Source organism: Megalopta genalis, chromosome 4 (assembly GCF_051020955.1).
Source record: "Megalopta genalis isolate 19385.01 chromosome 4, iyMegGena1_principal, whole genome shotgun sequence".
NCBI classification, from domain to species: domain Eukaryota; kingdom Metazoa; phylum Arthropoda; class Insecta; order Hymenoptera; family Halictidae; genus Megalopta; species Megalopta genalis.
The window spans coordinates 14,021,550-14,048,849 of NC_135016.1; the positions used below are offsets into that span (position 1 = coordinate 14,021,550).

The following is a 27,300-nucleotide window of genomic DNA, read 5'->3' on the forward strand; positions in this document are numbered from 1 at the left end:
AAGGGTATTGTTACACTATCCGGGACCTATTACAGTCAGATATATTATTTTATTTATATTATAATTATATATTACATATTATATTCTATAAATATATCATAATTATATATTATATTACATATATAACATATTATTATTGTAATGATAATAAATAGGTATTGTTGTATAACTATACGAATGTAACATTGTAAATATAATTATTACACTGCGGATCTTTATGCAAAATAAAAAATATAAGTCGCTTCAGTTGCACGCCTCAAATAGCTACTTAAGTGAAATAACTCTAATTAGTTAATCCTGTAAACATGTAATACTCCCTCTATATAATAAAAACTTATACGATATCATTTGCCATCTGCCAACAGTAGATTTGATCATTTTTCATATAAAGCATACTTTAAAGATCATTCGACGTATACAGTTACGTGACTCGCCCTGTATAGTAATAACTAGCCCGCGAATTTCATGCATTTATGACAAAAGTCAGTTGAGCAACTACAAAACAGTAACAATACTTTTGAAAGTATTGTTGTATTATTTCGAATTCGATAACACAATTGGAGAAAGAACAAAATGTATATGTGTAGCTTTTTTTATCATGCAATTAATGCAAACAATTCTTATTTTGCATAAAAATCCGCAGTATAATGATAACTAGTCTGTGGATCTTTATGTATATTCTAATTTTCACAGGTCATTTTTCAAAAAATAGTTTTAACAAAAAGTTTGCATCGTCAGCTGAACGATTACTCATTGTGACACGAAAATAAAATTGCCGTCACACCTTGTTAATTTATACGTTTCCTTGAATTTGCAAATCCCATAAATGCGTGACGATACGAAGTTCAATAATAATGTTACCGTAAGTTGAAATTGAAGAATTATCATACATATGTGGAGGACAAATCAGTTCAGTTTGATAGGAACGGTCGATTCCAAAGTGACGTAAATCGTTACAGTTGTTTTTACCGTAACACCGACACCAACGCGTTCATATAAAAGAATGTTGAAACCATTGAGTAAGTATCACGTGTCCCATAAAGTCAATAATACAACTCGGAATACAAATAGACTTTTTGCCTGCGAAAACAGCCTCTGACGCAAATTCGAAATCAAATTTCCGATCTGGCGCCATATGCGCGATCACGATGATGCAACGCGATGTGTACAATAACAGAAATGATGGTTTTTCGACGTAAGTGTAATTTCTCTGGTTTCATTTGGTCGACGCCATAACGGCGCATAAATGTGCAGTGGATAAGGAAAGTATGTATTCGGACAGCTTTTGAAACGGTACAACTTTTCTCAAACTGGACTAAACGATTCGAATCTTTTTTCAAATGTTAAAGGGACATTCTTTTAATTTTCATTTTATTTTTATTTTTATTACTTGAGTTAACAAAAAAAATAATAATAAAAAATACACGTTTTTAACTTTTTCATCTGAATCTGTAACGGAAATTCAAAACATGCGTTTCGTAGATTTCGATAATTTATATGTGTATTGAAAATTTTATCGAAATCGGTAATCAGGAAAATTAGAAATGCATTAATATGCATATTAGTATGTATTTGAAGTAACTGTATAACATGGTGCATATATAATATACATAACGATGTATAATAAGTAGACTGCGGATCTTTATGCAAAATAAAAATGTTTTAAGTAAACTGTATTAAATGTAAGTTAAATAGAAATGCATTTCTATTGTTAATAATTCTAATGAGATGAGAAGAATATAGAAATATTCTTACATCTTTCAATCATCTATACAGTTTGATATTTTTTCTGGACATTTTTACCATAAATACATAAAATCCGCGGTTTAATAATGAACATTATAATCATAAATTACGTATGTTCGCGTGAACAAGGTGACGACGTTTATTCAATCTAAAAGACAACGACACACGAGGAGAGGAGAGACCAGGCTAGAAGTTCCGGAGGTAAGTCGTTCCGATGCTAATATATTTCAAACGAAAAAAGAATCGTATTATGCTTTCAATTGTTCTGTAGTCTGTCTTAGTAGATAGTAGTAGACAAGATAATAATCACATACAAACTAAGTAAACATTTCGCGGTCACTATTTTTTCGTCTAATTCAATTATTTAATGTCAATATCGTTTATTCTGTTCTTATAAATTAAATAACATTTAAGAACACGTTGTAATAGCATTTATTAGAATATTTGAATATATAAGCGAAATATTTTTATACATTGCCACGCATGTCAATTGGGGCTAGTTATTCCCGTGACTCGGGACATATTGTTACCGTAACAACTTACCCCACTTCAAATGTACAAATACATAGTTCCTGTTCAGCAGGAACGAGCATGCGTTCCTGCGAATGTATAACAGCTCGGGGAAGAATGGATTCAGTGTATGTTATGCAAGAACTGGACTCATACCAAATATATAAAGAAAGTAAATGCTGTATCATATATTTGTCTAAACTGCGATTCCGACGAGTCGTTTGACGATATCTAATTTTTTTTTGTTTAAAAGGTTATTTCTATTAGGTTTAAATAAAGTTGTTCCCAAATTATCATAGTATTAGATTATTATTTTCATTTTACCAAAGATTTTGTTTGTGCCAAAGATAATATATTTTTTTCTTTTAAAAATATATTTGTATTTTTTCTGTTAATCCGAAGTTAATAGTATATAATAATATTATAATAATATAATAATAATATTATTAATAAACAGAATTTATTAATAAAATTGTATTTTATCTCATCAGAGAATGAAATATTTCATTAGAAAGTAACCATTATTTCTTAGTAACAACGTAACGTTAAAAAGTCGCACCACGACGGGGTAAAAAAATCCGCTTGAATTGGTCACAGAAAAACGAGTTTTTATGAAAAACTTATCGCAATGTATTCAATCTGAGTTGACAATCTTAAAGTAAAATAAATTTAACAATACATGAGTCAGGAACGAAAAAAGTAACTGCATTATTTCTTAGTCAATTTTTATATTTTTTAAAAATCGGAACTTCTAGCCCCGATCTTTTTCCTACTCCTAATAAAATTTTGCTCAACCTGCAACATGTGGAGAATTGTCGTGTACAGAAATTAACTGGAATTTTCATTACACTCAGATACATTAAGCATATCGTGAAAAATAATTATTGGCCAATGGTTTGTCTTACGCTTGCGATAGATGGATTTACTAGTTGGTTGAGAGCGACTACAGCTTCTTTAGACTTATTACAAACATAAGTATTAGTTATACCAGTATTTCGGGTCATAGTGATCCGAACAGTACGTTAGTACGAATTGTAAAAAGTAAAAATAAAAAATTAGAATTTTGAAAAGATTCACTTGTAAAGTAATGATTAAGCGATACATTATAACTAACATTATTATATAGTTTTTATGGTTTTATATATAGTTTTTATATTTTTTTTATATTATAATTTATATTATTTTTATATTATAGTTTTTATATTTATGTTATTATGTATCACAAAATAGGTACTAATCATAGAGGAAATAATATAATATAATATAATAATAAATACAATATAATAATGTATTGGATTAAAATAAAAAAAAAATGAAAACAGAACGGTGTCATGAAACGACTAAGCGGAACTTCCGTGAAAGTTGTGGGCAAATGAAATTTCTTTCGGGTCAACTAGACCCGGACAGAACAGCAGGGTTAATAGTTTTAAGAAGTTGGAAATAATGTAGCAATGTTGTGTGAAATTCTTCCAATGTTTTCACTATTTTCGGTTGCTAGTACTCATTTTTGTCAAAAAATGTATAGAAAATCCGCTATCTACCGATCATACTCCTCTCCTTTTTTTTCGCATCACCACTCGCCGCAACAAACGTCCGTTTCCTGGTCAGAACGTTCGCCTTCGCAACGATTTGCGCAATCGTTACGCGACACGACGATTCGAACGCGATGTGTTTACACAGTTGGTTTAACAGTGGCCGACGCACGTTAAATTTCGTTCGATTACGAAACACGCATGATTCATTGCGCGCCGGTTTAATTGTAGTATCGCTCGGCCGTTGCGCGGTCGCCGTCAACCGGAAGTAAAAGGGAATTCCGGGAAATGAAACGCGAATTTGTGAAATTTCCAGACGATACGATCGTGCCGTGCCGGCGCGCCGGCTCGGGCTCAACATTTAAATGCGAATTCTTGCCCGGTTGTTGCGAAATTATTGTTGCACGCGGTCACAGTTACATTGTTGCGCGCAGAGTGATATGTTGCTCGCGACCAATTTACTAATTTATTTATTTACCGATTTACTTTATTTGTGAACAAGTCATTCGCGAATAATATAAATTATTAATAATTGCGGATATCGTGAACACCTTGAGACGACCATTTTTTTTTAAAAGCGACTATGCTTGAGAGCATGCAATACGACTAATTTTAACTGGTTTTGGTTCCAGAGAACTTTAAAACGTCGTTGAAATAAGGTACAAATAAATCTTGTCAATTTGACTGCAGAAGGTGTAATAGTTTCTGTACAAAAAGTTCTCTAACGAAATTAAAAACGCGCGCACTTCACGCTAGAACGCCGCCTTAATCGAATCCAGATTTGAAAGCTAAGTCGTGCGACATCAATTATGTTTTCGACAGTTTTCATTTTACGTAGCCTAATGAAATTAGTAAGATACAATAGGTTGGTATGAAAATTAATTTTCAAATCAGAGCAAATAATTCCGTCACCCTTATAAGGGGTGGTGTGGCAGTCGAAGCGTTAAACTGCCTAGGTACTCTCAAAAAGGGATCGTTCCACTTATTATCTTCCTCACATAATTAAAGTAAACACTCGTTAATGTTTGCTCAGCAATCTCAGATACAGCTTGAGACACATGAACTGAATATAAAGTTATTTAATAGTATCCTATTTCTCCGCGCTTCAAGTTGTAATCACAGCGTCCGCTTAAGTGTTGGAATGCAAATAAATGTGCATGCGTGCTGTTTTTTCAATTTCCTGGAAGTCGATGCATAAATGTTACAAAGTTTACAGGATAGTGCGTAAAAATCGTCGGTGTAAACGAAATACAAGCTGTGGAATTCTCTCGATAAATATAAGATAATATTCTTCTCACACACACACACACACAAATCGCCTCGCAATGTTTAGTCTGGGTTTTCCTTTAGTGTGTTCCATATTACTTATCAATGCAGGGGAATGTAGCTTATTTTCAGCAACATTATATTTATAACTACCGACAAGGGAACCGGTTTTTCGGTAGAAAACGCGCAGCCTGAATCATTCGGTTCTGGTGAAAAGAATAATCATGAATCATGCGTTGCGCGGCTGGTTTCTGTTAACGTCTGAACAGTGTTCGAATAAAATTAAAAATTTGCTTATTATTATTATGAAATTTTGCAAATAAATGTACTGTACTTGTTGTTGTACATTCGTAAAATAATGCATTTTTTTAAAATTAAATGTTAATATTAATTGAAGATGAGTGAACAAATGTCAAAGCAACGATTTTCGAAGACGTTTGTAAGGCATACGCGAGTAAGTATTCTAATATTAATTATTCTTTATAATTGAAAATGTATATTTTATGAAATATAGACTTGTTCAAAACTTTAACCTAATATTATTCATATTATTTAGTAAAATATACCTACAATTTACTTACAATACATTAGCTCAATTTTACAATTATTTATCATTTACAATTACAAATGTATTACTTCATTTATAGGATTAAATAATTGTATTGTGAATAAAATGTTGTGGAAGCATAAATATAAAATAAATGAAATATAAAGCATAAGTAATATAAGATCTAAAAGTTATAAATTAATGTATATGTCCTAGAATTATTATAATATATGCTATTAGTTAAGACTAAGACACCAAATTTCTTTGTTAATAAAAGTGCTACATAATTATAATAGTAACGGTATTTTTATTGTCAGAATATTATACTGTTTGTATAATTCTAAGAGAACTATATGCATTTGTGTATATAGCTAAATATGTATGTCGATTATTGAACTCAAGTGTCGTCTACAGTAGTCAGGTTCAATCAAAAACTGGTTAGAACTTTTACGTCAAGTAGTAGTGATAATGATATGTTATAACATTTTATAACTACCAGATTACTCGATCTTATCGTAAAAGAAACATTATTGCAAATAATAATATGCGGAGGCGAAGCAAGTTGGTGCGAAGAAACATACTGCTAATTTAAATACCTAACACCTACGGAAAAACATGCCTGATAAATTGCGAAAAGCAGCTTCTTTCGAAATGAGATTGTCATATAAACCGAGTGCGATGATGATGATAATAATAATAATAATAATAATAATAATAATAATAATAATAATAATAATAATAATAATAATAATAATAATAATAATAATAATAATAATAATATCTTAACATTCATCCATTCACGAAAATTTTTGATATCATCGGAATATTACAAGTAGACTGTTAATCTTGTGCATGGAAGTCGAAATTATGTAAGTCAAAAACAGCAATCTGTGGTTAATGAACGATGAATTAAAATTCCACAAAATGCAATAACGTGTAAAATTGTTGCAACTCTTGTGTGCAAGACACTTTCAAGCTTTAACTTAAAATAATGAAAGAAAATCAAATCAAATATTAAATTGAACATGATTTAGTAAGATCAAATCAACCTGACAAAAAATTAACTATTAATAATTATTAATAATGACTACCATTTTTTTGCTTCAAATGGCTCAAACATAAGTTCGTGAAAACATTCAAAGATTTCAGAAATGCTGTTGCATTATTTTTAGCTCATTAAAATAATCAAGAAATGAAACGATCGTTTACGTAGCTTCTATATCTTGCAATCAGTGAAGACAATTATTATTCTGTATACAAATTCGCAGTCTAATTATATGTATGCTCGATCGTATCACGAAAATAAGTATAATTAAAATGAAAAGAAATTCGTGCGAATTACTTTCGTGTAATCGTTTCACTATATGTATTGTATTATCAGACGAAAATTTGCATGACACTGTGAAAATTGACAAAAAAGATTGCAAACGAATTAGCCGTACAGACTGCACGTGCCTTAAGAAAGGCTACTAATCAACGATTAGGCTAGTATTCAATTTGAAGATAGCCGTTTTGAGCGTTTCCTGCGTAGAACACAGCTGGCACATTGTTGAACAACAAAAATGGCTAGAATCCAAGAAAGCGATCGAAAACAGGCATGCTCGAACTTTCTACGCTGCTTTTTGCGACACTTGTGCATTGTTGAACTATATTGTACATACTAGAAAACATTCTACTTACTTTCAAATAACTTAAATACTGTCATCATTTCACATAAATATTGTTTTTGGACAGTATCACTCAATCTAAAATATTATTATTATTAATATCTTTATTAATATTATTAACACCTTTATCTCAGCTTTGTAGCCGAACAATTTGGAGCCATTTAAAAGCTAATCTAAAATTTCTACCCAGTTAAAATCTAAAACTTGAAGCTTAAAGCCTATTGAATTATACATATATTGCATTACATCATATTATATTTACACAACTACAACTATTTTATACTACACTATATTACATTAAGTCATTTGGACCCTAGTCTTACCTTTTTGTCTTAACTTATTTAATCGAGTACATGGTATGCTTCTTCTTCGATGAATCGAAAATATTAACATATGTATTTAATTTTGAACATCGTATTGTTATGACCCGCAGATCATCAAGTGATCCATTTGATAGTTTGGCAATTATATATGTTTTTATAACAATTAGAATTGTAATTTCGAATTTTTATGTTTAAAGTTTAATAACATACTGTAATTATTTGCTAAAAAACATGTATCTTATTATTCGCTAAAAGACTTTTTTTAAATGAAGACACCGATCTGAAACATCTTCTTAACATGTAGTCACATTTTGGATGATCTTGACCCACGACCAAAAAATGTTGCCCACGCTGGATTTAATGTGTGATCAAATTATTGTAATAAAGTTTAAGAATCATTACAATTACGCCATTTATTAAAAATTCAATATCGCGGTTCGTAGGAAAATTTGTCCGAGTCGATGCTTTGAGTTTATTTTACGTTAATTTCATAACTATACGAATAAGAGTGATATAGTAGTGAAGACCGCAGAAAACATGGTTAATGTGCCACGAGTTTTGTTTTGTAATTTTCAATTTTTCGTAAAATTGTCATTTTATGTGTGTATTGTGTTGCATAATAGAGCAAAATTGCATCAAGATTCGCTAATGATGATCACCTTCCCACTTGCACTATGTAATGAGCCTGCAATACTTTCTCAATTTTGCAATGACCGGTTACCACTTATTTCCAGAGGCATTATGAACATTTGGGCATTATTCGAATTGTTTCGAATATATATATATATATATATATATATCTATTTATTCGAATAATTGATTATTCGATATAAATGAATCATCTATTTATTCGAATAATTGATTATTCGATATAAATGAATCTATCTATTTATTCGAATAATTGATTATTCAATATAAATGAATCTATCTATTTATTCGAATAATTGATTATTCATCATAAATTATTGTATCTATTTATTCAAATAATTCGAAAAGGTAATAGGGAAGAAATTAATCGATAAACTATGAAAAAAAGCACTTTATATTCTATCATTTTTATTCAAATAAATTATTTTCCGTATGAATCCCTGCACAAATCAATTCTTATTCTAATAAAATCTTACTCGAATGAATTCTCATCGAATTCTATTCGAAATCTTATTCGAAGAAAATTGTATTCGATTGAATATTTATACGATAGTAACGAATAAAATTGCCTATATATAATGTCTATAATAACATTCTGTCTATTTTATCGTAGATACCGATCCATGCCAGTTTGTCGACACGATAATCATTCTGCATTGTTTCGCGTCGCACAATAGTGATCTATATAATTGTTTCATCCATTGTGCACGGTCTTATCGATCGGCAGATCGATGACCCTATAATTTTAGAATCATTGTCACGTTCTCAAGTGTTAAAAGAAATTGTGCGCGCTTATCGAATGACTCTAGCCTTACAATGCAATGGGTGTTATATTTCAAGGTGAATCACGCAATTATTTTCCAAACTGTACACTGGTGAAGCAAAATTTTCGAATTAAACACCACGTGGACACACGTTTTTAAAAGTAGTAGCACCACAGCAGTTATAACATATGTACAGTGGCCCACAAAAGTGTTCGAACACCTTTTAAAACGCAATAACTATTTTAAAAAACGAACGAAAATTGAATTATTTTAGATGACAGAGGGTCTAGTCTACAAGACGATGACTGAAATGCTTTTTCTTGTTAATTTTGCTATTACTTGAAATGACAACAAAATAAAAAACTCTCGTTTTTTAACTTTTTTATTTGAGCTTATAACGAAAATTTAAAAAATGTCTTTCGTAGATCTCGGTATCTTACATGCATGTTGAAAATTTGATCGAAATCGGTTCACGTTGTCATGAGTTATTAACAAATTAAAGATCACAAAAATCGTAGTTTTATCACGATCTTGACCAAAAATTGTAAGAAATCTGCAGTTTTTGAAATCCTTCAACGCCCGCAACTCGACTCTGAGTTAACCGATTTAATAATAATCGAAATAACCGATTTCGATCAAATTTTCAGCATGCAAATATATTACCAAGATCTACAAGTGGCATTTTTTAAATTTTTGTTATGGATTCAGATAAAAAAGTTAAAAAACGAGAGTTTTTAATTTTTTTTTTTTCATTCCAAATAATAGTAAAATTAAAAAAAGCTTTTTAGCCATCGTCTAGTAGATTAGTTCATCTACCATCTAAAAAAAATTCCTGTTATTTAGTTCAGTTTTGAAAAAATTATTGCGTTTTAAAAGGTGTACAAATACTTTTCTGGGCCACTGTATATCAATATGTATAATGCTGAATACAGTGACAATATATATTATGAATACAGTGACATGATATTGTTAGAAGAATTATTGCTCCTTTTTATTGTTTATGATAGTATTATTGAATCAATTGTTTTCTCATATAATAAAGCACTTCTTAAAGTCACTAGAACCATCAATTTTGTTTATTTATTGCACATGTTCTTTTGTATAATAATCGATAAACAAGATTGTGACAAAATTTAACGTCGCAAAAATATTCGGACAGTGAATGAATTACATTAATTTTATACAAAATGAAAATCTTTTTAATCATGTTATCATAATATTAATATTTTGTCGGTTGACCCTTTTGTTTTATTATTTCATGTAATCGCTTAGGCATGTTACAAATGATGTTATGGGCAAAATGAAGTATTTAGACATTTTTAGAAAAAAATTTAATTACAAGTGCTATAAGTATGTGTATTCATACAGTTTTAAGTTTTCTCAGGACAGTGATCCTAAACACAAGGCCAGAATTGTACAGGAATATTTATTAAACAATTGTCCAAAAGTACTGCATCCTCCTCCTCAATCGCCTGATTTAAATCCAATTAAAAATTTATGGGATCAATTGATCCGCAAAATTCGTACAACACCTACAAAGTCAACAACAGAGATAAAACAACGTTTGTTAGACGAATAGAAACGGATTTCGCCGGATTATTTAAATAAAATCATCTGTAACATGCTCAAGCGATTACATGAAGTAATAAAACAAAAGGGTCAACCGACAAAATATTAATATTATGATAACCTGATTAAAAAGATTTTCATTTTATATAAAATTAATGTAATTCATTGACTGTCCGAATATTTTTGCGACGTTAAATTTTGTCACAATCTTGTTTATCGCTTATTATACAAAAGAACATCTGCAATAAATAAACAAAATTGATGGTTCTACTTACTTTAAGAAGTGCTTTATTATATGAGAAAACAATTGATTCAATAATACTATCATAAACAATAAGAAGGAGCAATGATTCTTCTAACAATATCGTGTCCGAATATTAATGCGAGTCACAGCAAACCACGTTTTCAAAACATTGAGTTGGTAATAGAACATCAGGTGTGGCTACTAGTATTTCGAATTCGAACAGTTCAGTTTTTTTTATTGAAACAACGAGGTGAATTTGGAAATTCGGAAATGTAAAATTCCATTAATGAAAAGCTGGATCTAAGACGATCCCAATTTCATCATTGATGAAAATCATATTGTCAAATATGCAATAAAAGTGTAAAGTGCGATCAAAAATCACAATTAATTAATAATAATTAATTTAAATATGCGCTGATTCCAATTTCATCAGTGATGAAAATCATATTGTCAAACATGCAATAAAAGTGTAAAGTGCGATCAAAAATCACAATTAATTAATAATAATTAATTTAAATATGCGCTGATTCCAATTTCATCAGTGATGAAAATCATATTGTCAAACATGCAATGAAAGTGTAAAGTGCGATCGAAAATCACAATTACTTAACAATAATAGATTTAAATGTGCACATTGATAACATCATGTGACATAGAGGAGTCATTTTCGGCCTACAGATTAAGTTTTACCGACAAACGTCACCTACTAAATGCCATCACTAACGCCATCAAATTAAAAAAAAATGCTTGCGATGTATCATAATTCGAAGTATAATACATCAGAATAATCGTAAAACGCTTCTTGATCCTTAATATTACACTTAACATTAAAAATATAGTATATACATAATAACATCGTGCATGTTTTGCCCATTTTTTGTGCATTAATGTCATATGCATTTTGCATATCCATCGTGCATAAACATCCGCGGTCTAAACATTAATGTACAAATTGGTCTATTCGAAAGGCCGAACATTTTCAAATTTGATACCAATTCGGTACAACTAAGCTGTACCATTTTCAAAGCGGTTGCCCGTCGGTCAGCCTAGTTGTACAGATGAAACCGCACGTGGCCGCACGTGACCGCACACTTTTCTATGCGTTCCAGTTATAAATGGTGCAGTTAGTCAGACTTTAATGGATACATTGAGCGCATGGGCGGAAAATCGTCTCGACCAAAGGAGCTCTGAGTGGCAGAATTGCAATGGGTTTTAATCTCGGTCGCCGCGCCTAATTGTAACTTGTTCACCGTCCGTCCACGAAGGTCGGCCATTGTTTCGTGCGATTGTTCGCCGCGCCGTTGTTACGCCCTTCCATGCCGCGCGAGTCAAAAATTGACCGCGAAATGCAGTCCTCGGTTTCGCGTGATTCACATGGGAATTAATCCCTTGCCGTACCATTTTCTTCCCAGTAACGATGTCTAGAAGTTTTTCGATTATAATAATTACTTTAGCAGAAGAAGTAAAATTTGTATTTATTGTGTGGCTACATTCCCTTGAATACTTAACTCTTTGCACTCCGCTGTCCCCTCTCGTGGGACATTAAAGTTTATTAGTGATTACGGGGAATTGAGTTATTTCAGCGCAACTTTTTGTGACATGCATGTTTCTCCGAAGTTTTCTCTTGAAATGGCACAAGAAATCAAATCAAAATATAGTAAAATTACTAAGGTATATACAAGAAATGTCAGCGGGTTTTGACGAGAACGTGAGAGGCGTGCTCAGGACGGTCCGAGCATTTGAAAGGCGCCACTTGAAAAGTGCGATAAGGCAAGTTTGCAGAAGAAAGATCGGTATGCGAACATAGCACGCACTGTATAGTGAGATTTATAATCATAAAATCTGGAGGAAAAGATTTTCGAAGCTGAACTCAGTCTGGTTTGAAGCGTCGAGCGGTATAGATAGATCTAACGAGTGAGAAAATCGGAAAAGTGATTCTTCTCTTGGTAAATAAATTGTTTGGTAAAAGTTTTTTTGGTAAATATTATCTTGTGAGTTAGTAATAACAATTAGAAATTTTCAACCTATGTATTTATTCATATTTTTTATTAGAACAATGGCAAAACGTTCAAACACGAATGAGTCTCATGACACAAGTAGTAGTGAAGATGAGCTCCAGATAGACGTTTGTACAGATATGTTAGAAATGTTACACAGAAATGTTACTACAGATATGTAGAAGGTTTTCTTCTACAGTTAGTCTATCGTTTTGATAGCAGTGATAGTAATATCGTCCAAGCAACAAGGCGACGAGTGAAAGAGTTCGCATAGATAGCGATTATAACAACAAAACAAAATTATAAAACAAACAATAACAAAATTATAAAAAATAAAATATTGATTTTTTTGAAAATTTCTCGATTTCAGCCAGATTCATACTAAATAATACGAGGGTTTGTAAATGCCCGTTTCTGCCGAAAAGTGGCGCTGAGTAGCTGGTAGCCAACGTCCAGAATGGTTCGGAGTGCTAAGGGTGAAAACTTTTATTTTTATTTTTATTTGAGAGAAGGTAATATATGTACGAATGACTGAGCGACCGAATTCAACTAAGGTACGGTGTCTGAATATCGCCCGCTTATACACCCTTTTTGGTGTAGTCTTCTCCACCAATCAAAGACGGTCATTCATCGCGTTTTACCTTGTATGCTACCGCCAGCGTGATCTAACGACACCTGCGATAATGTATCGCGGTATTTATAAAATAAAGTTTATATTACCGCCGGTGCGCGCTTAAGACACCGGCGAAAATGTAATCTGATATTTTCGAACCTCGGTCCTAAGTAAACTGTAGATTAATTTTTGTGTCCGGGGCTAAAGTTACTTTTTCAAAACATTTCTCTTGTTTAACCTTAATGTAATCTTAATGACTCTTAGTATTCCTTAACGGCTTAGTGTCTCGTTAGTTAGAATTGAAATATTAATTACACGTGTCACAGAATCGAATGTAATTTTATTTTTGAAAAGAGTACTATATTAGTTTACCTGCACAAGTAAATATTGGGTTGACAACTAAGTAATTGCCAATCTCAGTTATACAGGGTGTCCCACAATTATTTTAACAGCCGAAAATGAGGGGTAGCTGAGGTCATTTGAAGTAACTTTTTCCTTTGCGAAAATGCAATCCGCGGCTTTGTTTACGAGTTATTAACGAAAAACACTGGCCAATGAGAGGTGACGGTGCGAGAGAGAGGGTCCGCGAGAGAGTCCGCAGCACGAGGCTTTGACAGAAGGTCGGGACGGACTCGAGCCGCGTTCGAAGTATTGAACAAGTCACGAAGCGAGAACTTTCCGGATTTTTTTAACTACATAACAGTGATATTTTTAAGAAAAACGCTGTTCACCTTTACTTTAGAACGTCTGAAGAATATTCACTAATTTTTCGGACTCGAAATAATATGTAGTTTAACCGTGACAGTCGTTTTAATTTTCTGGTGTGCATGACACCTTATGTGTACCATATGAAATTTTTATGCAAGGTGTACAGTGAAGATTAACAAAGTTCGTAAATGATATTTTAATTTAAATAACTCCGTGTACGAACAGAATTCAACGAATGATTCGCAAAGCTGATTTAATAATAAATAATCGCGTTAAGGTACGTAAAGGATTTGTTTTTTAGAGAAATATGAAAAATATTATCGATAAGAAACTCACCCATTTAGTTGAGGATGCATTTGCTGACTCGTACGTACTGACCTCGTACAACGAACAGCTGATCCCAGGTCGATGACCGCAACATTCGAGGGATACTGTCGGTGGAACTTCTGGTATGGTTATTTGCGAAGTTCACTTACACTGCACTGTCACCAAACACTGATCAGTTATTTAATCACTGATAATCCGAATCACTTGTGGATATTTAAGAAAGATCACTGAGACTCGTTCGCGGATAATCGTTTATTCGACGCGTTCGTTCGGAAGTCGACGTTTCACTGCCGAAAAATTCAGGCCTTGACTGTGGGTCCTTGTTGTTCTTCGTTCGGCCGTCCGAGGAAATGACACTCGATACCATTTTCTTCGCACGGCCATTAATTACGTTCTAAGAGCGCAGGGTGACAGCGGGTCGGACACAGTTTACGTCTCGGCATATCTTGTTTATTTCATTTGGCGGTACCCTGCGCTTCGAAGAAAATAGTATCGGGTGTTATTTCCTCGGACGGCCGAAAGACGAACGACAAGGCCTCGATTTTTTGGCAGTGAAACGTCGACTTCCGAACGAACGCATCGAATAAACGATTATCCGCGAACGAGTCTCAGTGATCTTTCTTAAATATCCACAAGTGATTAGGATTATCAGTGATTAATTAAGTGATCAGTGTTTAGTGACAGTGCAGTGAAAGATCAGCTGTACGTTGTACAAGGTCAGTGCCCTTCGACATCATGAATTTCAGCCAGCAAATGCATCCTCAACTAAATGGGTGAGTTTCTTACTGATAATATTTTTCATATCTCTCTAATAAACAAATCCTTTACGTCCCTTATTTATTATTAAATCAGCTTTGCAAATCATTCGTTAATCTTCACTGTACACCTTGCATAAAAATTTCATATGGTACACACGAGGTGTCATGCACACCAGAAAATTAAAACAGCTGTCACGGTTAAACTTCATATTATTTCGGGTCCGAAAAATTAGTAAATATTCTGCAGACGTTCTAAAGTAAAGGTGAACAGCGTTTTTCTTAAAAATATCACTGTTATGTAGTTAAAAAAATCTGGAAAGTTCTCGCTTCGTGACTTGTTCAATACTTCGAACGCGGATCGAGTCCGTCCCGACCTTCTGTCAAAGCCTCGTGTTGCGGACTCTCTCGCGGACCCTCTCCCTCGCACCGTCACCTCTCATTGGCCAGTGTTTTTCGTTAATAACTCGTAAACAAAGCCTCAGATTGCAAATTCGCAAAGGAAAAAGTTACTTCAAATGACCTCAGCTACCCCTCATTTTCGGCTGTTAAAATAATTGTGGGACACCCTGTAGATGTCTCTCACTCCCATTTTTATGATATCCGTAAATGTTATATTATAAAATTGTTATTATTATTATTATTATGTTATTTTTTATATTATTCGTGAATGTTAGCAACTGGACAAATTGAATGCAGCGGTCAAGGAAAAGCGACCAGAATTGGTCAATCGTAAAGGTGTCATTTTCCACCAGGACAATGCTAGACCGCACACGTCTTTGTCCACTCGGCAAAAATTCATGGATATTGGTTGGGAATTGATGTTACACCCACCATATAGCCCTGATCTCGCGCCATCGGATTACCACTTATTTCGATCCCTGGACAACTCCCTTCGTGGTAAAACTTTTAATGATGATGACGCTGTAAAATCTCACTTAACTCAGTTTTTGGCCGAAAAGGATCAGACTTTCTACGAGCGTGGAATTTTCAAGTTGTCAGAGAGATGGCAAAAGGTCATCGAACAAAATGGAAAATACATTACAGATTAAACTTCATTCCAAGTAAAAAAAAATTTTTTATTTCATTGAACAAATCGGCAATTACTTAGTTGCCAACCCAATACTAAATATATGTATATCTGTGTAGGTAGACCGCAACGTGATCGTTTTAAGAACAAATGGCTTTAGGAACAAATTGCGCATCAAAATCTATAAAGACGGTCTTGTTATCATAATAGAAAATTGCTGTTGTACAAGCGTAATTTTGGTCTTATATCATTTTTTAAAAGAATTTATATTTATGTTTATGCTTTATTATTATCATTTTTACTTTTTATTTTAAACTTTAATTAACTGCATTCATAATTCTAATCCACTCTACATGCAATAATTATTAAGATTAAAACAGTTCAATGCATATTCATAATACTGATTTTTATCATCGTGTGCTGTTGACAATTTTTAAGTAGTGTTTGTTAAGATTTTGTTAACAGCAACGAGTTCAAATTGTTCTTAAGTTTCAGGAGATGATACAAAATACACTGTTTTATGTTACATTTCGATTACGAATTGTTTTTTAACAAAATTAAGATATAACCACATAAAACATGTGTAACTATTTTAACTGAACAACGAATAAAGGAACAAACGATAGAATTATTAATATTCTCTATTTCATTACTTAATATTAATATTAATACAGTTGAAAGGTTAAAAGGAAGCAGTAAGATAAAATTAATATTAAAACTTACCCTCCATGACATAAACAATAGACCCGACATCTCCTTCGCGTATAATAGTCGAACCCGCAGAAAACGTAACAGAATACATGCAGTCAACAATTTCCCTGATCTGCGTCAGCTCCAAATTCTTCATGAAGTCATTGTCCAAGATGGCAGCTTTAATCAAGTCACGAGACCTGTAAAATACAAATAAAAATATTTTATTTACAACATTAATTTCTTTAACAGATCTTTATCTCTTCACACGGTCATTTATGCGATCACAATTGCTTTATTTTATAAAGGGTGGTTCACCTAAAAACGTTTTCACCTAAATATCTCCTTCAATAATGACGTTACAAAAAATTTTCTTATATGGAATTTGATTGATATCAAGAGACGAATACGCAAAAAGTAGCTTTTTTTCAAGGTCATTTTTTCGGAGTTTTCATGGTCATCGATGTTGATTTTCATACAAGTGCACATATTTTTTGTGCCGCATCCTGCAGCTGCCGTTAAAATACATTCAGCCATGTGTATAATGACTCAACCTTGATGAATGATCTTTGACTACAAACATGAAAGCGTAACGAATGAGAACGTGCTGTCAGGAAGTGCTTCTGTAATTATTCTAAAATGTATGAAGTTTATAAATGCGTATAACACAAAAATTTTAATTGCAATCGTAAGTTGAATATGTCTATAGTAACAGGTGAAATTTCTCCATGACGAGCATACTCGTCGTTCACACCTGAGAGGTTGAATGTTTTTACCATGTTCACCATGTTTGTATCATCATTCTTATAAATGCGTAAGATCTGCGGTATAGTAATGACCCATTTATTTCTTGCGATGTTCTCTTGGCCTTTTAAACATGAAATTTAACATCAAATTGTTATTTAACATGAAGAATATTAAATTTAACATGAAATTTAAAACAAAATATAACATGTTTAACACGAAATTTGGCATGTTTAACATGAAGTTTAACACGAAATTTAACATGTTTGATTTGAAGTTTAACATGTTTAAGAGACGAAGCTCGGCTCGAAATTTAGCATGTTTAACATAAAGTTTAACACGAGATTTTACATTTTTAAAATGAAGTTCTACGCGAAATTTAGCATGTTTAACATGTTTAACGACAAGTTCAACGTGGAAGGATTCAAGTGTAATCCGCAAGGAATTTCGTATAGCAGAGGAATAGTTCAACCAACGAAAGGAAAGTGGAAAGTAAAAGTTGCACGTTCAGACAAAATGTCACTTATTTTAAATTTTCGTGACTTGTGATATTGCCAGTAACTTTCTCGTTTTTGCGATTCTACCGGAATATCCTTGATCCACGTATAAGATTGCTTAATTAGATAGTAGAGACTCAAATAATTGCAGAATAATATGAGAAAGTTGCAGTTTAACATTCGAGCGGCGGATCTTTTTGACAAACATGTAAGATACAATTAGTATGATCAGGATCATTTATAGTTTTATTTATCGATTTTTGTTGCCATATTTTTTAATTTAGCGAAGTGTGTGGAAATTTAAATTATTTGACAGACATCAATATTTATATTCTGGGTCCAAAAGGACCCGAGTACAGAGTGTTAATAACTCGAGTAAATTTTGGTTTTCGGTACCAAGTTGAAAGAATAGTAGTTTAAATCTCTGATAGTTGATTTATTTGAGTTGTTATATTCAATTGTTAAAACTTTTTAAAAAGGTAGATTTTAAAAATTTCACATCTGATTTGCTTTATAATGTTTTTAAAATGTCACTCGGTGAGAGTATGTAAACGAAAATCGACGAAGAGTTGTGCCCCCCTCCCTATATATTATTTTTCGCAATTATGCGAATTCTGTTGGTTAAGAGACCGGTTTAAAATATATTTTTCGTTTTGCAATTTATTGAAATTATGTAAATGGTTTCATAGGAAATAAGAAAATAAATTTGCTTGTTCAATCATATATTACAATGAAAATCGCGCAAAACTACAGTTAATGTTGACATTTTTATAAAGCAGTACAATTTATTATAAATAATTTTCTACTGGAATTGTAAGTTGTTGCATTGAATGTATCCAAATGTCTAAAACTGTTTGAAAAGAATGAATTGTTATACTGTAATTTAGTTTAGCTTCAATGAAAATCAAATTTTAACAAAATGTATTGTAATATGAATGGTTTTTAATTGGAGGATAAAAATTGAGTTTCGTAAAAATTGAAAACTGACAAAATTCAGTATGTAAATTGTAATGAATGAAGAACTGTTATCCCGTACCAATGGACTAATTAGTTAATATATTTTTAGGTTGAATTGATTAATAATGTCAGTAAAAGAATAGTTATTAACTGTAATTTGCATAATACATGTAAACAAAGTTCCAGTCTTGCCTATGAAACTGAATAGACATTACTATTATTATTGTTAATATTTATTAGCATTATTATCAAACGATATTCAAACGTCAGGAAAAAGGTATTTTTTTTCACAAATGACACTAACTCATACATCAGATGCACTATAACAAATTTTCATTGTATGTCTCGTTGCAAGTAATATGTATTTCTTATTAAATCATGTTTGCTTCGATTTTAACCATTTTGTTCGATAATATACTTTTTCATTAACGCTGCCAGAAAAATGTGCACGATATTGCACAAAAATTAACGTGGATCAATTTTAGTATTAACGTAAAAAAATGTCAACATTAGCTTCGTTTATTCACATATAATCATTTATAAATAGTGTACATAGTGTAATATAACTGTTAGATTACCTGCTAAATAAGCGTTCTGCTGAGGAAAATAATTTTTTTCGCAGAAACGTGTACGAAATGTTAACATAGTCGTTAAACGTCTCAGAATATTGATAAAACGGAAGGTAAAATAATAGCTCTGAAGTAGGGTGCATAAAACAGAAACATTGATTTGTTCGTGCGTAGAAAACGCAGTTAACTAAAGCTGCGCTCGGTGTTCAATATCATTGTCAATATCTCAAGGTTCTCGATATTAATTACCAGACTGTGCACCTTTATGCAAAGTAAGATATTTTTAAATCAACTGCAAGAAACAGCTGTTAACGCTATTTTTATCAAACGAGTCAAAAGACACTTCTTAAAATTATAATTTATCACTATTTTTGGGAAAAGGAGTCAAGAAACATTTTTCTAAAATATATTTAAATTCTAATACAACAATAATTTTATTAAAGAATTCGAAAGACATCTTTAAAAGTTTTAGTTCCAAATTAGTTTCCAAATTTAATCACATTTCCTTAATCGACTTTGTAAACGTTCCTATAATGATTATAAAAATAACTTGCTATAAATAGGTTAAGATAGTATTAAACAAAAATGTATTTCTTCATTTAATTATTACAGCAACTCGAAAACAATGCGACATTATTGTCAAATCATTTTTCTTCTTCACAGTTTTGTATTTAATGCATTAATTTTTGCTATAAGTGCATAAACTTCGCACTTTGATCGTCAATATTCATTAACAATATCGTTAATTAGCGTTGGTACAACGATGATCAGTAAGAAGACAATTTTTACAGTTATTATATTTTAGCATTGCAAATGAAAAAACGAACGAATAAAAATATGTAAGTAATTGTCATTTAATTAACTCGTAAATATTTGAAATATTGACAATATAGCAATTTGTTTCTACTGTATATTGTAAACCTTAAAATAATGTTAATATCACATTGATAATACTAAAATATTGTTAATATTACATCGATAATAATAATGTCACTATCACATTGACAATACTAAAATATTGTTAATATTATATTGACAAAACTAAAATATCCTCAATTTTAAATTGACAACACTAAAATACCTTCAATTTCAAATTGACGAAACTAAAATATTGGTAATGTTATATTAATAGAACTAAAATATTGTTAATATTATATTGACAAAACTAAAATATCCTCAATTTTAAATTGACAACACTAAAATACCTTCAATTTCAAATTGACGAAACTAAAATATTGGTAATGTTATATTAATAGAACTAAAATATTGTTAATATTGTTACGGCGACTTGTCCAAATCAAGTCGCTGTAATGTGAAACTGCCCTGTTGTGAGCAACTCCTTAAAGAAAAATAGAAGAGAGGGGTTGCCACGGAGGTGTTTTATCAACGGACAATCGGAGAGTCGGGATCGGACCGTCGAGCGATCAACACCATCTAATTCAAAGATCTCTAACATATTCTAATTCAGTTGTATTATAGTTCGTGTTCTCTATTGTAAATAAAATGCCGAGACGCGGGAGAAGTGTTGTAATTCGTAACATTGGGGGCTCAGCCGGGATCGAAGAATCGATCGAAAATGTCACGCCGGCATTGGAGATCCTGTTTTCAAACCTCCGACAAGAATTATGCGAGCAACTGCAGGAGCAGCAGAGGCAGTTCGAGGCGCGACTGGAAGCGGACAGGCTTCAGCGCGAGGAACGGGAACAGGCTGCTGCGTCCGAACGAGAGGCTCGCATGGAAGAGAGGATAGCAAGGATCGAGAACCAATGCCAGGTGCTATCGGATTCATTGCGATATTCTCTCTTAAATTCTGCGGCATTCTCGTCTGTGGAACACTCGGAGGCGCGTGTAAATAGTGCGGGCGCAGCTGTAAATAATGTTAATAGTGTATATAACGCGAGTGTACCTTTTGCTCCGAGTGTTCCTGTATTTGCTTCACAGTCGGTGCCATCCTTGCCTGCGTGTCGTGAATCTACACGCTTCGAAACTGGATTAGGATATTCCGTGAAGCCGACACGTTATGACGGTTCCACGTCATGGGATGAGTACCGAATTCAATTTGAAATGGTCGCGAATGTAAATGACTGGGACGAAGCAAAGAAAGCTGCGGCTTTAATTGCTTCGTTGGATGGTCCGGCTCGAGGAGTACTGACTTCTCTTCCCGCCGATAAGTATTTCGACTTCAAAGAAATAGTTTCGGCAATCGAGTTTCGGTTTGGTCAAAAAAACTTTTCGAAGCTAAATTACGTTCTTTTTCAAAATTATAAACAGCGGCAAGGGGAGTCAATTTCTGCATTGGCCACGGAGATTGAGAGGCTGGCGCAATGTGCTTTCTCTGAATGTCCAATGGATGTTCGGGATCGCTTGGCCGCATCTCAGTTTGTGACGGCGTTGGCCAATGAAGAGATGAAGAGAATGTTGAGATATGAAAGTCTTACATCTCTTAGAGCTACGGTGACCAGAGCTCTAGAGATGGAAGCTCTCAATAAATTAAGCTCTCAAAAAACACAAACGATTGAACGGAATTTAAAACGTCCCTTTACTTCCGAGGGAATGCTGGAACGTGCGGCTGAACGGCATTCTGAACGAGTGGTTGGACATCAACGGGAGTTGCCGCATTGCTGGAGCTGTGGAAAAAAGGGCCACCTCCAGCGGGATTGTTTAAAGAAAATAAGGAAGGAGACTTCGCAGGGAAACTTCAAGAAGTCGGTATAATGGGGGATAGTCCGACTTCATCTTCCGTTTTTCCCCCTGTCGTGCTGCGTTTGGAACCTATTCAGCGAGGGATTTTCTTCGTCGAAGGCATCGTTGGAGCGAAGAAAAGGAAAATCATCTTGGACACGGGCTCATCGGTTAACCTTCTACGGGAAACTTATGCTACAAGGCAGAATAGTTCGGCGAGCATGACAGGAGTGAAGATTTTTTCAGTCTCCGGTCAGAGATTACCGATTTTTGGTAAAAAGCATCTACCTGTTTCTATTGGAGAAGTCGAGACCGAAGAAGAGTTCTTCTTCGTCAGTATGATGGAAGAATGCATTTTAGGAATCGAATTTCTTAAAAAGCATGCCTGTCAACTAGACTTTACAAACGAGGTTCTTCATTTGAAAGGAATGCAAGTGCCGTTGCTGAAGTATGGAGAAGATTCGGCTACGAAGGAGATAAAGAAAAACAGGAATACATTAGTACCGGATCATCTTCAGGATCTTCATCAGAGATGTTCTATAAACCTGTCCGCAGAGCAAAAGAAAACTTTTGCCGAGTTATTGACGGAATTTGCAGATGTTTTTGCGAAAGATTCCGAAGAGGTGGGAAAATGTGACGTAGTATGTCACAAGATAGATACCGGTGACAGTCTTCCCATAAAACAGGCACCCCGACGATTACCTCTTCATCGACGTTCAGAAGTAGATGAATTATTGTCGAAAATGGAACGACAAGGAGTCATAGAAAAGTCTCAAAGCCCCTGGTCTTCACCCGTGGTATTGGTCAAGAAGAAGGACGGGTCCATCAGATTTTGCGTGGATTACAGGCGTCTGAACAATATCACCAAGAAAGATTCGTACCCCCTTCCAAGGATAGAAGATACGCTGGACGCTTTGGATGGCTCCTGTTGGTTCTCGACTATCGACTTACAAAGTGGATATTGGCAGATATCCATGGATCCTGTACATAAGGAAAAGACTGCCTTTTGTGTGGGTACTGGATTATGGCAGTTCAAAGTCATGCCATTTGGTCTTTGTAACGCACCAGCTACCTTTGAACGTCTAATGGACAACATCTTAAGAGGCTTAAACTGGAAGATTTGTTTGGTATACCTCGACGACATCATAATTTTCGGTAGAAGTTTTGAACAGGAAGTACAACGTCTGCGGAAGGTACTTGCTCGCCTAAGGAAAGCTTGCTTGCTGATGAGCCCGAAGAAGTGTAATTTCTTCTGCAAAGAAGTGAAATATCTTGGACACGTAGTATCCGAGATGGGTGTACAAACTGATCCTGAAAAATTGGATGCAGTAAAGAATTGGCCGGTGCCGAAGAATAAGACCGAGTTGAAGAGTTTCCTGGGTCTTTGCACTTATTATCGGAAGTTTGTTAAAAATTTCGCCGATATTGCGAAGCCCTTACATCGTTTGACCGAGAACGAGAAAATCTTCGTGTGGACGGAAGAAGCGGAACATTCGTTCGAGGATTTAAAAAGGAAATTGATGGAGTCACCCATTCTTTCTTATCCGTCGGTTAATACAGAATTCATTTTGGACACGGATGCCTCAAATTTTGCAATTGGAGCAGTTCTTTCTCAAATTCAGCAAGGTCGGGAGAGAGTAATCGCCTACTTCTCCAAGACGCTAGGAAAAGCTGAGAAGAATTATTGCGTTACTCGGAAGGAACTATTAGCGATAGTGAAATCTATTGAACATTTTCATCATTACCTTTATGGGCGTAGATTCCTTCTGAGGACCGATCACGCTGCTTTACGTTGGTTGCTGTCTTTCAAGAATCCGGAAGGACAGGTAGCACGTTGGATCGAGCGGATTCAGGGATATGACTTTGAGGTGAAACACCGGGAAGGAAGACTCCATCAGAACGCGGACGGTCTTTCTCGCAGGCCTTGCGAATCGCAGGATTGTGCGCGATGCAAGCGCCTGGAGGAGAAGACGGAAGAAAATGGAGACGTAGTTCTGCGGACACTCTGCGAAACATTTGATTTTGAAGAGTGGAGGAGAAAACAGGAGGAGGATGAAGAAATTGGTTTCATCCTGTCAAGAAAAAAAGAGGGTAGCAGGCCCGATTGGCAGGAGATTTCGGACAGGAATACGAGAATTAAATATCTCGTATCAATCTGGGATTCCTTGGAAGTGTACGAGGATCTACTGTTTCGTAAGTGGGAATCCCCTGATGGAAAAAGTAACAAGTGGTTACTGATGGTTCCAAGAGAAATGGTAAGCTCGGTGATGACAGATTGTCATGATACACCGGCGGGTGGCCATTTCGGAGTGAACAAAACTCTGGACAGGGTACGTCGAAAGTTTTACTGGCCTGATAATCGCAAGGATGTGGAAGACTGGTGTCGTCGATGTAATACTTGTGTCGCAAGGAAAGGTCCGAGGGAGAGGGGACATGGACCTCTCAAGATTTATAATGTCGGGGCACCGTTTGAAAGGGTAGCGCTCGACATTGTGGGACCGTTTCCGAAGTCTGCGGCTGGTAACAAGTATGCGCTGGTCGTTGTGGATTATTTTACGAAATGGCCGGAGGTAGTTCCGTTGCCGGACCAGCGCGCGACGACTGTTGCGAAGGCCCTTCTTACAGAAGTTGTAAGTCGTCATGGCGTACCGTTGGAACTTCATTCGGATCAGGGGAGAAATTTTGAGTCGGCGGTCTTCAAGCGGTTGATGGTGCTGCTTGGTATTAAGAAGACTCGCACTACTCCTTTGCATCCACAATCTGATGGGCTCGTGGAGAGGTTGATTCGGACTCTGCTGCAGTATTTGTCAATGTTTGTAGCGGATCATCAACGGGATTGGGACGATTGGATACCGTTATTTTTACTATCCTATCGCTCAAGCAGACACGAGACAATGAAGAACACTCCATCGATGATTCTCACTGGTAGAGAGCTTCGACTTCCAATGGATCTTCAGAGAAGACTCCCGCCTGAATCAAGATATGAGGAGGACGAGTTTGTTCAGCAAACGCGTATCAGACTGGCTAAAATTCATGAATTTATTCGCCAGAGACTGAGAATTAGCGGAGACAAAATGAAATCTTGGTATGATGTTTACGCTAATTCAATTACGTTTGCTACAGGCGAGAAAGTATGGCTGTTCCAACCACGAAGGACGAAAGGAAAATGTCCCAAGTTGCAGTCCGCGTGGGAAGGTCCTTATGTGGTACAGGACCGCCTGAACGACATTATTTATCGTGTAACTCGTTCTCCGAAGTCGAAACCGAAGATCGTACACGTTAACCGCTTGGCTCGCTACGACGCTGTACACAGAAGCCTTTGACTGTCTCTCACCCAAGAAGAGGACGTTTCTTCGCAGAAGACGAGGGAGTGATCTGTGTACTGACACGCTGAGCTCTTTCCATTTGTGGAAGTAACGGTTCGATGGGGGAAGGAAGTTGTATCCTCTGGAAGATTACGTCCTCCCATTGGGGAGTGGGGACGTGTTCTCAGGAGGGTACACCCTTTCCTGACTGGTCCACAAAATGAGATGCACCGGATCCCATATTACTGCAGGTAGTATCCTGTGGTGATTGGAGGTGCATCCGGGAAAGAGTTTTGGTGATTGATCAGAGCAGGGAACTCCCGGGAAGTCTGCAAGTGAGAAGTTCTCAAAACTTCTTCAAGAAAGAAACGCTCAAGCCTCAAAACGAAGAATTAAGAGGAAGGGTGAGCGACAGAGATTAGAGCTGTACGCGTCGTAGAAGTACTGACGTTCTGCTCAAGGTTTTTTTGGTGGTTTTCCCTTGAGACGGAGGACAAATGTCAGGACGTAAACTGTCTGGAAAAGGCCACCTGGGTAACTAATTACATTCTTTCCTTGTTTACCTACTTTTCAGACAGAAGTACTTGCGGTGGAGGTTACCTGTCAGTTGTCCGATGGAACGATAGTTCGAGGTTATAGGACTGAAGCTGGCAGGATTAACGGTTCGATTGTCGTTGGTCAACACAAGTGAAATTTGCCGCGGCCGGGACGGCCGCTCATTCGGCGAGGAGGGCAATGTTACGGCGACTTGTCCAAATCAAGTCGCTGTAATGTGAAACTGCCCTGTTGTGAGCAACTCCTTAAAGAAAAATAGAAGAGAGGGGTTGCCACGGAGGTGTTTTATCAACGGACAATCGGAGAGTCGGGATCGGACCGTCGAGCGATCAACACCATCTAATTCAAAGATCTCTAACATATTCTAATTCAGTTGTATTATAGTTCGTGTTCTCTATTGTAAATAAAATGCCGAGACGCGGGAGAAGTGTTGTAATTCGTAACAATATTATATTGACAAAACTAATATATCGCCAATATTATATTGACAATACGCATTCATGATCAGAAAATTCCTTTACATGTACAATGACGATGTACTTTCAACTCAAAACAGCTCAAAACTGTAACTTAAAACAATAAAATTTGATTTAATCGTTGCATAGTACAGGAATGTTAAATGCCTAATTATTTTCTAAGACTTCGAATGATCATGTTTTTCAAAAATCAAATTCTTGCATTTAAAGTTAATTTTGATAAAAAGGTGCTGGGGACATAATTGCACCAGGCAACACAATTAATTCCATCGAGCAGAGTTTGAAAACACAGAATGACAAAATTTATTTATATTGCGTGGGTAGTATTACGAAGATAATAATAATGGCAGTTTCACGAGTAGCGCTCCGGGAGACTTCAAAGCAACTGTCGCATTAACAAACCGCATCTTAACACTTAACGATGGTTGCAGTCGATGATACGAAGCAAATGGTTGCGTTTATTCGCAGAATGAAAGATCAAAAGCGCCGAACTATGTTTACCGTGGTGCACCTGTTATATGTTCTGCATTACCGTACGTGCCTCGAACGAGCAAGTGTACGCAATGTGCAATTACGGTG

General features: G+C 34.8%; 1 protein-coding gene across 2 annotated transcripts in view; it reads right to left on the bottom strand.

Annotated features, from left to right (window-relative positions):
- for (cGMP-dependent protein kinase for) overlaps nt 1-27,300 on the bottom strand; it is a 233,158-nt gene that overhangs the window by 87,420 nt on the left and 118,438 nt on the right. For both annotated transcript variants that reach the window (XM_033472767.2, XM_033472804.2), the window contains exon 2: nt 16,970-17,136. In XM_033472767.2, coding sequence (XP_033328658.1) covers nt 16,970-17,136 — 167 coding nt within the window. The remainder of the gene's footprint in view (nt 1-16,969; nt 17,137-27,300) is intronic.